Here is a 14,258-nt window from a genome sequence, read left to right as displayed (position 1 = left end):
GTTATCGTAATTGACCCAATTTGATGCGAAACACTTTCTCTTTTGTACCTTTGAAGCAGTTGTACGCACGTGAGTAAACGGAGTTCTACATCCCTTAGCTTTAATTCATACGGCACTCAATTACCTACCTTTCGGAGCATTCCCATTGCTTTTAAACTTTGGCAAATGACTGGTTGCGGAACTTCCAGTGATTTTTCAAGTTCTTGATGGCGCTTTGGTTCGTGCAAACCACTTCCGACACGTTCGCTTAGCTAGAGCATGATAACCGTACGCTTCCACCAAAATACGATGACTTACGGCTGCTGTTTTCTTCATATTGGACAAAACTTCTCGCAAAAATACTTTATTTGCCACAAACCTCAAAATATTTACAGTGAAAAAAGTGTTGTATTTATGCATCAGCTAAATGACACGTGTTGATCCAGAAATTGTTTGGCTGCATATTTCCAGTGCATATTAGGAAAGAGAAATCACTGAAATAAAAATCAAGTTACGTCATAGGCAAGAAAACGGCCTCATAATGAAACTCAATAATTTTTTTCAGAGTTTGATTTGCTTAGAAGAATTAACCATTTTTGAATAATTAACGGATTCCGAGTTACAATATTGGACTCAAATAATGTGCTCTCTATCCAAGCCGAAATAAGTGGCTTGTCAACAGTTCGAGAAATTCTTTTGGTTTTACATCTTATCAGATGCACATAAATGGAGCGTCATATTTTACACAAATTTATATTCAAGAAGATGAAAAATAGTGTGATTTAAAAAATTTCATGGCTTTAAAACGAATGGAATAACAATCAAAAGATCGACAACAACAACGCGACCTGAACCGAAAAACGTTAGATCACAAAGCACACCAGTTAGTCGACTGAACCACAGAAGCACATATCTGTTTGGCTGACAAATCGTGCATATAAATTCATACAGTCTGACTTGCAAAATCTGTACGAATGGAATATTGCATTATTTGAGAAGTTAAGTAATTATGAATTGTATCATTTGTAGAATTATGTCACTTGTAAAATTCATAATTTCTTTCTGTGTCATACTAAAAACTTCCACAAAGTTTCATCCAAATCGGCGTAAATGGATACTAATTTTGTCACTTTTTCACTGCTGAACAATTCCAGGAATGAGTAGACGAAAAAGTGACAAAATCAGAATCGATTTGGATGCAACTTTGCACATGACTTAAGTATGGCAAACCATAAGTTTGAAACCGATGGAGAGGTCAATCCGATTCACGACTGATTTTTAAAAAGGGCGTTTGTATTTTTGCATTTCACAAAAATTGCCTTTTTCAAATCGTTGTAATTCGGAAACCGTTAATTGTACAAAAATGGCGCCCAGGAAGAAATTGTAGGGAATCGATTGGAGACTCTAAAAAATATATACACTGAAAAAAATTTTGATTTTTTCTCAATAATTACAAAATAGTCCGTAAAAAGTGAAATAAAAAAAAATCAGGGTTATATTTTTTTTATAATTTTTATTTTAAAGCTGTTATTAAAACCTACAGATTGATGGCTATCCCATCCGTGCCTATTGAAAAATGAAGTGTAACTTTAACTTTTTCGGATTATTTTGTAATTAAAAATTGTAATTTGTAATTTTGTAATCAACAATTTTTTTCAGTGTAAATATTTTTTAGATTGCCCAATCAATTCCCTACAACTTCTTCCTGAACACCATTTTTGTACAATTAACGGTTTCCGAATTACAACGATTTGAAAAAGGCAATTTTTGTGAAATGTTAAAATACATACACCCTTTTTAAAAATCAGTCGTGAGTCGGATTGACCTCTCCATCGGTTCCAAACTTATGGTTTGCCGTACTGAAGCCATGTGCAAAGTTTCATCCAAATCGGAGAAGGTTGAGTCTGATGATCTGCTAAGCATTTCTGGAATCGCTCTGCTGTTAGTTTCTAGAATTTTTCAAGTAAATCGTGTGCTGAAAAAGTCGGTTTCATGTGGTTTACGGATTAGATCAATAACTACACTGCTAAAAATCGACACGTTTTTAAAATGTGTTATTCTTAATACATTTCAAGTTCTAGACTCACTAACAATTCAAGTACGCTTTATTTATGCTTAGAAATTTAAACGCATAAAAATAAAGTCTTTTTAACGAAGGACTACAGTATTACTGAGTTTATTGGTTGACGGTTATTCCAATTTTTCACATCCACATTTTTCGATCAAAATATTTAAAATCTTTTCTAATCGCTGTTTATAAAATGATTGAGTTTGTACGTTCTCTGTCTTGAAAATTATTATGATATAAAATCGTTTCATTTGTCCAGATTTATATCTTGTGTTTGTTCGTATCCAAAATTGATCTTTTAAGTAACTTTGAAATCATCACAATTGACATTCATTTAAAGGATATTTTCCAAAAATTTTCAAATGTAAAAATTTGTTGAAGGCATAAAATAGAGTAGAATCAATTGTTCTGAAAGAATCTAGTTGTAAATTTAATCATTCGCGAAAAATAAAAACACTAAAAGTAGAGTAAGTTTGTAATTTGTCACTGTTTAGTGAATCCACCATCATCTTTATTTTTGTATTTATTATGAGTACCTTAGAACCTTAGGTACCTTGTTTCATTTTTAATGTAATCGTGATCGGTCGTGTCTTGCATACAACCCTCTAATTTTTTTTTATCTGCATGACTCATAAAATGTTTGTGTTTTCAGTTACTGGAATCATAGATGGCTAAACAAAATTGTTCAATTCTTTCAAGGTAAGCTGGTGAAAAAGGAAATTAGACATTGTATAACATATGTAAATAAATAAATTACATTCAGCATATTTTTAAGAACCTTATATTTAAATGTTGACATTTCAATTTCAAATTGCTATGCACCTCTTATGAAAATGCGTTATACATGAGAATTATGTATGAATCCGTTTGATTCTAAGCTTTTTCATCAGTTCATATGCACTTGTATGAGAATTCGACTCTAAGTGCCAAGCGAATTGAATACTAAAAGTCATACATTTGGAATTTCTTTGCTGTTTGATGAGTGGAATTTAAGTGTACTATCAATACAATTCAACATGATTTCATTTGAATAAGATTCGAAGAAACTTACACTTGCAATTCAAGTGGCGGAACAAATGCGGTGCAATTGAGTGTAAAACACTTCTGTCCAACGTGTCGATTTTTATCAGTGTAATCTAATTCCAACGAATTGGTCCATAAAACACGTAGAGCATATGTTGCAAAAAAGTTACTGTATGATGTATGAGATACAACTAAATTGTGACAAGACAACTGTTTTACTGCACATTGAGTGATTACACTGTAAGAAGAGTAAAAACGGATTTGGGTGAACACTGTATTACAGAGCATGAAACAGCACTGGAAATAAAAATTACATTAAAAGAACTTATTTTTCAAAAAAAAATTAAGATTAACTTTGTACATTTTGTAAATCTCACCTGATTATTACAAAACATCGTTATCCATCATTTGTATTGCCGTTGCGTGCTATAGGCTATCTGCGCAGCTCCGGAAGCGCCACCATGTGGCGCATAGCGTCTCCAGCACGGTGCGCAGCATCGTGCGTATGAAATGTCCAACAAAGTGTGATAGCTTACAAAGTTTACAATGGTCTCTATTTTCTTCATTTACATAAACGCAACTGGATTTTATGACAATTCTGTTCGCATTATCTGCAAAAACCAAATATTTTTGGTGAGTTTTCACAATATTTTTGTAAATATAAAAATTAGGTATAGGATTTGCTCGAATTTTGGGAAAATTACCCGATGCCCGGAAGGCCAACCGATTCAGCTCGACGAACTGAGCAAATGACCGTGTGTGTGATTAGTTATGAGTTGTTCACAAAGAGGTCAAGATCTCAGAGATAGCGAGACTAGTCGCGAATGAAAGGTCTTCTCGTCAGCCAGTACGCAACTGGTTGGTTTTGCGATTTGATGTTTACTTTTTAAGTTATACATAGTCAAATGTCAAAATTTTCAGTTTTTTGTAATTGCAATAATTGGAATGCATAGTTTCAAGCCATAGATTATAATTCACTTTTTAACAGAGTGCTCAGTGGTCCCAACCACATCGAAATACGTTTTCTGTTTGAGTTTCAAAGGTTGATTTTGGGGCTTTTGCAATCTGAAAAACTTTTGTTTGGAACTGTCTTCTTTGAATAAAATCGAAGTTTTCATTAATCCACTTAGAAGTTATAAGTTTTAATTTGCATACATTGCGTGGTAGTGAATTCAAGCCTTTTGAAGAATTTTAGAACAAGTTACTACAAGAAAATATGCCGAACACATAGGCCCTTTAAAATGCATCTGTGTCGATATAAGGAGCATAATTGATATGAGGCTCCCAAAATGTAGTTTTTCCATCATAACTTTCTTAAACACACAGACGAAAAAGGGAATTGAGGGAACCACGTGGTCGATTCACAATTTATACGCGACCCACTGTGCTCAGGCCTTAAATAAATATGAAAATACACTTTTAGAAATGAGTGTCTTAAGATTCGTTACTAAACGTAGCACTCTAATATGCGTTAGTTGTTCCTTAGTTGTTCCCAAAACCTGGTGGGAGGTGTAAAAATGTTCCTTCATTATTTCTATCTGAAACAAATGATAACGAACGAGTCTAAAATTAAACAATCACTGGTAGATAAAAACTGACTCGTCGTTTAAGTCACTTATATCATCATATCTCTGGAACTGGTAAGGATAGCCACTTGATCTTCAAACTTCACCAATAACTCAATAGTAGCTTTCAAACGAATCTAAGTTTGTTTCAGTTGGTTCAGCCTTCTACACACACAAACACACATACACACATAGAGAAACATTTTCCGATCTCGTCCAGCTGGTCGTCTAATCGAGCTCGATCAAAAGTCGTTTTTTCAGCAATTCTATAGCCTTTATAGAAGAAGGCAGAAACATTGATGCAATAATATTCAAATGTATGTAGTGAGATTAAATGTGGTTAATCGTTTTTGTACGCAAGTTTCCTTAATCTACAAGAAGTACAAATGCCAAAAAAACGGGATAATACAAATTTTCGCGTTTTAGCGAGCTATTGGTGCGCAAAACAGTTCCCTGGAGAAACCCATTGTCATTTCGCTCTTCCTTATTTTATTCCCTTCCTCAACGATTTATGACGAAAACTAGAAAATTTTACGGTTTGAAAGAAATTTTCAATAACCGTGCTCATACTTCATCTGATTATGCAAATAATATTAATTAAAATAGTCCAGTTTAGCTTGTAAAACCATGGCTAAGGATATTAAAGAGTACCGCGCTGACGACGCCAGCCCTAACAAGGTGTCGCTTTAATCGCTATTTCGAGATATGCAGTTAGCCTATTTAGCAACAACAACTATTTTGTTATTTAAAATCATTTCATTCTACTACACTATAACAACACAACCAAAAATCTGATCTTTCTAGCTGGAAGCGGCACATACTTTGTTTCGAAAATATACCTACACGGAAATCTCTAGTCAATATGATTGAGCACACATTTCGATAGTTTCGTGGTACTCTAATCCCTACTGAGTGCAATGCCGTTTCAAACGAAGAGAGAAATTTTCCAACGGACTCGTAAATGTGTCGAGAACTGCGAACTGTGAATAGACGGTTAGAGGCAAGCGACGTCGGCAAAGATGGTTGGAGTCTCTCTGCATACATGTAGTAATTTGCACTCAGTACTAATCATCTCGTCGAGTACCGTAGTCGTCGGACGGTGGGGAAAAGTTGGCGCGAAGAACCTTTTTGTACAGCAAACCATATGGAGTCCAAGTGTCGAAAACGGTGCTTCCTGTTGTCATAGAATGTAGTGAATTGTTCGGCAGTGAAAACGATTGTCGATGATCCGCCTGTGACGATCGAAAACCCATCAGTTTTAGTTACATTAAATCACGTGTGTGTAAATAGAGTGTATTGTAAATATAGTGTGTTGTATAAGGTGCTGTGATTTGTGATAATCATAATGGCCGGCGTTCTATTCATAGTCCACATACCTTCGGCGAAGCATGAAATAATCTTACGCCAAAAGGAGAAGGAAAGGTTGGCCAAAAGTAGTTCGGCTGAAATCACCGATGAAAAAGGAACCAAAAAGGATGGAACCGATGAAACGCAACCGTTCCTCACGCCCCAACCGCAGAAACATTTGCTAAAGGTAATAATCGAGAGCGAAAAATGATAAAATTGAAAATATCCAAAATTCTATAATCGACAGACATTGTGACAAACGGCCCGATTCGAGGCCGTTGTGATAATTCACGTTTGAAAAATTGAAAAGAATTGTGAGTGAGTGAGTGAGTGAGTGAGTGAGTGCACACTACTTCGGAAATAACAATATGAACTCTGACAACAAGCATTTCAAACAAAGCTGTTTCGATAGTTGATGATGCAAATAAAGGGGGATTGTACTTATTCTTGAGGTTAGATTAAATTAAGCGAACGAATTATAATCCAACCGTTTGAACCACTACGCTTGCAATACGGAATTGAAAATATATAATAGATTGAAATATATGTATTAGAACGAATACAATTGGATAAAAGAGTCATGGGCAAACATGGGTACAGTTACATTATATATTGATATATTTGACTTCGCATGATATTCAGGTACCTTCACTGTACTTTAAACAACATCCTCAACAAGAACATTAATAAATAATTAGTGAGACTTGAAATTAATTATTATTGATTTGAAATCTGGAATTGATAACGTCTACTGTTTTCAATTGATAGTAGATGCCTCGCCTACAACTATTGTATTTCCTTTAGACTGGCACACAAACATTACCGACTATTTTAACGTAAAAACTAGCTTCCTACTATTTATAGACAAAAATAAACGTTTAAATGGGGTGGTGATGTATAGTACAGTAAAGCTTCGATCATACCTACCTTATTGCAGGTAATCCATGCATATAAAATGAAGTGTTCCTGGCCGGGATATAACAGTATCAAACAGTATCATTACAGATCATAACCGATTCAAAAAAAAATCGAGTATGATTTAAAAAAAATCCGGTTTTATTCCACCTAGTGGTGTTAACTTTCTCATATAACTATAAATAAATAAAAATAAAAACTGATGTTTTCATAAATAATAATAACGGATTCTTCACACAACTTTTCTTTGAATATTGAATATTGAATAAGAGCAAAAAAGTTTGTTTTGGCATTCCTTTTCAATTTTTTACAGTTTTGACCCAAGCGAACAGGAATTGTTCGTTTTTTGCATATTCGATGACGGATCGTTCGATGCATGATCTAAATGACGGATTAAAATGCTTAACGTTTCCTTAACGGGAACAGAAATTCGAACAAAAGTCAACAGCAGTTGACATTTTTATTTGAGTCTAGGTTTGTGAAAGTCGGCTAAGCGGTTTCTAATATAATAAAGGGAGTTCCGTTTTCGAGGTTTCGACTACTATTTCCCAAACCGGGATGTAGGAACCGGTAAAGCTGAAATCGGTTCGTTTGGCCAGCAACTACACGGAGAACCCTTCGATCATAAAATTGCGATATCGCAGTTTTTGATTTTTGCGATAGTTTATTTAACTAATTTATTTTTGATTTAACCAATTTATTTTATGCTTCAAATTCGATCATTGATTTACTTCCAGCAGACTGTTTTACTTCCAGCTGTTTGATACCGATGATGATGTTCATGCATTATCAATAAAACGCTTTTTGACATGAATTTAATTTATGAAAGTAACAGGAGCGAAGGGTTTCAAACACTGCTGCGATTGAATGGCGCGTTTGAATTGCCGTCGCAAAGTTCCAATTCCCAGCGGTTGATGCACCCAAGCTCATATAAATTGACTAAAATTTTCGCAAATCAATAACATTGTTCGAATTGATTCAACTATTTGCAATGTCTAATACAAATAAAACCGATTTATTTTCCAACTAACAGAATTTTGTTTCAATAACAACACCAGTTATTTTAACTAAAATATTTGTTGAAATTGAAAGGTATGTGTCCTCACTAATTGACAGCCTTTTTTTTTTCAAACAGTTAAATTAGTTGTTTCAACCATCGTTTCTGCTAATCGAAAAACAAAAATGACAGTTTAGTTAAAACAACAATCGATTAGTTGTACCAAATTTTAACCAATCGAATTCAGAAAATCAACTAATATTCTGGTTGAAATGGGATCGCGGGTGGTTCCGTGTAGCATAACCTGAAAATTGAAACAGTTTTGAACCAAATTTAGAAGTATTTTTTTATTTTTTTTTTGCATTACCGATCTAAATGACAGGTTGCAAATTCATACACACTACCAGTGCTGTACAACTACATTCAATTCAGTTGAAATCGAATGTGTGCATACACTAACGTGTACTCTATTTCAGTAAACTTAACATCCTAACACATACCCTTCGCAGTCGCACCGAATAGACATCATCCCGTGCTTTATTCGTTTCTCTTTCTACCGAAACTCAGTTTAATCACCGTCAGTTTATCTCTTGAAGTAACAAACTATCTCTTACAATTGAATGAGAGAATGGCCTTCAAGTAAGGTTCATGTAAACATTCGAATTGGTACAAGATAATGGATGAAAGGTAAACCAGTAATGATAACTGAAAATGATATAATAAAATAAACATAAATTAATTGTTCCCTCTTTCAGTTTTCATTTTTAATATTTCAAAACACATCTCAATACATTACAAACAGTCGAAATTATCGATTTTAATTTGCTGGTGTTAATTGAAAACTTAAATGAGAACAGCGGCCCTTACACGATAATTAAAAGTGTCATTACTAAGTAATGACATTTCTGCTCAAACGCTCGTCATTACTGCTTTGCTGTACATCATTACGTTTTAGCATTACACGTTCATTATTAATGATGAGTATTTGTAACTCTTCCAGCACGGGGCTTGTAACCAGAATAACTTTCCCTCAGCAATTAAAGAATATTAGCAATATTCTTTATCTTCGTTTAGCGGAAAATATATTTTATTTGCCATTGAAACGTTAAGGTTTGTCATTTCCAGAATTTTTTTCCACGTACAGTTCTGAAGAGAATGTTTACTTCATGGTTGTCAAATTTTCTCATCTAATACAACCAGAAATGCCGTTTATACAGATTTATCTGTATTATACAGATTTTTACATATGCATACAGATTTAATACAGAGTACAGATTTTATACAGATTTTCTAAATTTTATACAGATTTATACAGATGTCACAAAAAGTAAGAAAGAACAAATTTAACTTTTCTGTCTGAGCTATCTTTTAGTATTTGATTCCAGTGACAATATAAAAGTCTATCAATCAACGGACAAATCACAAATTAATATGAAAATCTGTGAAATCCATTTATATTATAATTTGAAACCAATTTGAACTGATATTCAATTTTTTTCAATGACTGAGTGAAAACATATTGGAGAAGCCAAATGAATGAAAAACTAACAGAAAAGATGATTTTTGGATACGCTCAGAGACGGTACTTTATTTAAGGAAGTAATGGCAAAACTTTACTGTCAAACTGAAAGTTGTATGAACCGACTTGACGTTGCATATTGGGCGTTGAAATTCCATGTCAAATTATAAAGTCATCAATTTCAAACTATATATATATATATATATATATATATATATATATATATATATATATATATATATATATATATATATATATATATATATATATATATATATATATATATATATATATATATATATATATAAGTTAACAGCCAGCGTTTCCCAAGAACGTCACCAATAGCAGACGATCGAGATCCCCACAGAATGAAGACCGCAGCATCAACAACAATCGTCGCCCCAGCATCAGTCACGTACACGGTAAACAAATCTTGTATCGCGTTACCGGCGCTAGGGAATAGTAAATCGACAGGGTTCTCACGATCGGCAGCTAGCTAGGTTAGGCTTAGAGTAAAGTTAGAACAAAAATAAAGTTTAGTTTCAGTTTAACCTTAGAAGTGAAAAGTGTTCTCTCTTTTTAAAAACCCCTTTGCGAGGGTAGATATTTTAAATGGCGCAGTCGTTCGGATTGTAGTGCGGTTTTTTTTTTCAAGTGATTTCTTTCGGCACGAAGAGCCATCCCCGAATGTACATCGGTGATTAGTGAAGAGATCCAGAAGAAGCTGCACCGGACCCATCATCTAGTTAACAGCGAGAGAATATCGCAACCTAACCGTAAGTAATTTTAATCTTTTAATTAACTATTATCACATAAGTTTAACGCATTTAACATTTCTTAGCTATTGCCTAAAAGTGAGCTATTGACATTGTAGTGAAGTGAAATTAATTTTAGTTAAACAAATCAGTGAAAATGGAACAGCACATCGCTGCTCTCAATCAACAGATCGCCTCACAGGAGGACGAAATTCAACAATTAAGAATGGAGCTTCTAGGTGCGTCAGAAGCTGCCCAAGCGGCTCAAGTAGCAGCTGCCGAGGCTAGAACAAATATGCTACCTCGAGCTGCAGGAGATCCCGAGAGTATTTTAAAATCTCTCCAGACTCCCCAGATCATTCGAGACCTTCCCAGTTTCGATGGAAACCCAATAAAATTGCATTCTTTTATTAGAGCCATTGATAGTTTAATGCCAACTATCAATAGAGCTGTTGGAACAGATTGCCACCAAGTTTGGATTCAAGCAATTCGAACCAAAATAGTGGGAGAAGCAGACAATATTCTAGAATTGTACGGTACAAATTTGAATTGGACCGACATAAAGCAAAATTTAATCACACATTATAGCGACCGACGGGATGAGGTGTCTTTGACACGCGACCTCTTCGCTATTCACCAAGTGAACACTGTAGAAGAATTCTACAGCAAAATCTCGCATGTGGTGTCTCTGTTAGTGAATTTGCTAAACATCAGTGAAGAGCACACAGCTGTGAAAGCAGCGAAGAACAATTTTTATCAGCAGCTAGGACTAAAAGTATTTTTGGGAGGATTAAAGGATCCGTTAGGACCAATAATCCGGGCTCAGGCCCCAACAAATTTAAAGGATGCTCTTCGATTATGCATCGAAGAAGGCAATTACTCTCACACACGAAATAAACCATTTGGCACACCTCCACCAATTCCACAAAAGCCAAATTCATCTCCACAATGGCCCATTAAACCGTTTAACAATAGATTACAATTTCCACCATTTTCACAAAAACCCATTCAATTTCCACCACAACGACCAATTCAATTCACACAACAAAGACCTTTTCCCTTCCAACAACCACGATTCCAATTCCCGCAACAACGACCATTTTCCTTCTCACCGCAAGGACAATTTCAAAATCCCCAACAACGACCATTTCCGTTTCCTCAAAGAGTGACTCAAAACCCACAACCAAAGCCAACTCCAATGGAAGTGGATAGCTCCATTAGAAGTAGGCAGATAAATTATATGAACCGTCCACATTTTCAAATAGAGGAATTTCCAACAAATTGTGATGATTCCTATTTCTATGATCCCAATGAATATTATTATTACGATAATTATAACCAACAATATCAAACTGCGTATGAAAACACTAACGAACCTCCACCAGTCGAAACAAACCCCCAACATTTAGAATCCAATCAAGAAACCGATAGCAAGGAAGCCGAAATTGATGATCTAAATTTTCATCAAGTGGCGGCAGACTTTCATCCGACGTAAATAATTTCATCCCTTACATCGAAATAAACACTTCCAAAGGCTTACTAAAATTTCTCATAGACACAGGTGCAAACAAGAATTACATTAGTACCAAGCACGTAAACCTTCAAAAATGCAGATTTACCGAGCCAACCTCTGTTCAAAATATCAATGGTTGTCATAAAATAAATCAATTTGTTGAATTTAACCCCTTTATTCAGATTCCTGGCACACAAAAATTGAAATTTTATATCTTTGATTTTCATCCTTATTTCGATGGATTAATTGGATACGAGGCGTTACAATTGCTGAAAGCCAATATTCTTACTGCTAGTAACGAACTTCAATTTGCTTCTGGAAAAATTCAAATGCAACGAAAATATCCTCATTCTCAACGAATACAATTAAACTCTAACGAGACGAAATTCGTAAGCTTTCCTGTTAATATCAATAACGGCGATTTCCTAGTATCAGAAGATACTTTTATTTGCAACAATATACTCCTGCACTCAGGCTTGTATAGCGCAGTGAATAGTCGAGCTTGTTTAGCCATAACTAATAGTTCGAACGAGTTATCGCGAATCGATATTAGTCAACCCATGGAATTTGAATTAAATAATTTTGAAACCCAACCTTCACCAAAATTTGCCAAGCCGATAAACCAGCGTTTATTCGATCAATTGCGATTGAATCACCTTAACTCGGACGAAAAATCGAAATTGTTGAACGTCATCAGTAGAAATCAGGGTGTATTTTTGTTAGAAGGAGAACACCTTACCTTTACTAACGCAATAAAACATAGCATCAAAACAAAAGATGATTTGCCTATTTACTCCAAATCGTATCGGTACCCCTTTTGTCATAAGGAGGAAGTACAAAAACAAATTCTCAAAATGCTTGAACAGGGTATTATAAGACACTCTGTCAGCCCTTGGACTTCTCCGGTTTGGATCGTCCCGAAAAAGATGGACGCTTCCGGCCAAAAGAAATGGCGATTGGTAATCGACTATCGGAAGTTAAATGAAAAGACTATCGATGATCGATACCCTATCCCGAACATAACCGACATCCTCGATAAACTCGGAAGATGCAATTATTTTTCTACGCTAGACTTAGCATCCGGTTTCCACCAGATCGAAGTTGAAGCATCAGACATTCCCAAAACGGCTTTTAATGTCGAGAATGGACACTATGAGTTTTTGAGAATGCCCTTTGGACTAAAGAACGCCCCCTCTACGTTTCAGAGAGTGATGGACAACGTTCTAAGAGAACACATTGGTCTAAGATGTTTCATCTATATGGATGATATCATCGTTTTTTCAAGTAGTCTTCAAGAACATCTGGATAATTTGGGAAAAATTTTCGATACACTATCTAGATGCAATATGAAAGTACAATTAGATAAGTGCGAGTTTCTATGTAAAGAAGTTGCATTTTTAGGACACATCGTTACTACTGAAGGAGTTAAGCCAAACCCAGACAAAATTAATATTATTAAAAATTGGCCATTGCCAAAGAGCGAAAAAGAACTTAGAAGCTTTCTCGGAATTTTGGGTTACTATCGAAAATTTATAAAAGATTTTGCGAAAATAGCGAAACCTTTAACAAATTCACTTAGGAAAGGCGAAACCATCATTCATTCTGAAGAGTTCATTAAATCATTTCAAAAATGTAAAGCAATCCTCACTAGTAATGACATACTCCAATACCCAGATTTTGATAAACCCTTCATTTTAACTACAGACGCCTCTAATCATGCAATTGGCGCTGTTCTTTCACAAGGACCTTTGGGTAAAGACAAACCCATCGCGTTTGCTTCACGCACATTGAATAAATCTGAAGAGAATTATTCAACGATCGAAAAAGAACTCTTGGCGATCGTTTGGAGTTGTAAACATTTTCGACCGTACCTCTATGGAAGAAAATTTACGCTCTACACCGATCATAAACCGTTAACTTACAGTTTGAATTTAAAAGAACCGAATCAAAGATTGATCCACTGGCGTTTAAGCTTAGCAGAATTCGATTACGATGTTCAATACAAACCTGGAAAACAAAACGTCGTAGCAGACGGATTGTCTAGAGTTGTTCAAGAAATTAACGTTAACGAAAATGAACTATCATCAGATAACGCAACAGTACATTCCGCAGACACGGATGATTCCGAATACATTCCGTGTACAGAAAAACCTTTAAATTATTTCAGTAATCAAATAATCCTTCAAGTTGGCCCCGAAGAAGATAATATTCACGAAGAGGTTTTTCCGAGAGTTCATAGAAGAACCATTACAAAATTAATATTTGGTATCCCCCAATTGATAACAATATTTAAAGATTTTATGGACTTGAAACGCAATAATTGCATATTGTGTCCCGAAAGTTTGATAAATACGATTCAAATAGTATACAAAAATTACTTTAGTCGATGTAAGACTTTCAAAATTTTCATCACGCAGAAACTTTTGGTTGACTTAAAAACCCTCGAGGAACAAAGTGCCACCATTGAACAAACTCATGAATCAGCCCACCGAGGAGTTTGGGAAAACGAAAAACAAATATCCAATCGGTTCTACTTTCCAAAAATGAAGCATAAAATTCAACAGTTCATCAAAATTT

The 14,258-nt window shown here is 34.9% G+C and overlaps 1 protein-coding gene across 1 annotated transcript in view; it reads left to right on the top strand.

The window, feature by feature from the left end:
- The first annotated feature begins 5,642 nt into the window (after positions 1–5,642).
- The window catches only part of LOC131427604 (uncharacterized), a 23,403-nt gene continuing 14,787 nt past the window's right edge, over positions 5,643–14,258 (top strand). Inside the window, exon 1 of the mRNA XM_058590951.1 lies at positions 5,643–6,169. Within this exon, the coding sequence (XP_058446934.1) occupies positions 5,981–6,169 (189 nt within the window). The 5' untranslated portion in view covers positions 5,643–5,980. The remainder of the gene's footprint in view (positions 6,170–14,258) is intronic.

Source organism: Malaya genurostris, chromosome 2 (genome assembly GCF_030247185.1).
Source record: "Malaya genurostris strain Urasoe2022 chromosome 2, Malgen_1.1, whole genome shotgun sequence".
NCBI lineage: Eukaryota > Metazoa > Arthropoda > Insecta > Diptera > Culicidae > Malaya > Malaya genurostris.
The sequence above is the reverse complement of the archived record's forward strand: the minus strand, read 5'-3'. Positions and strand labels throughout refer to the sequence as shown.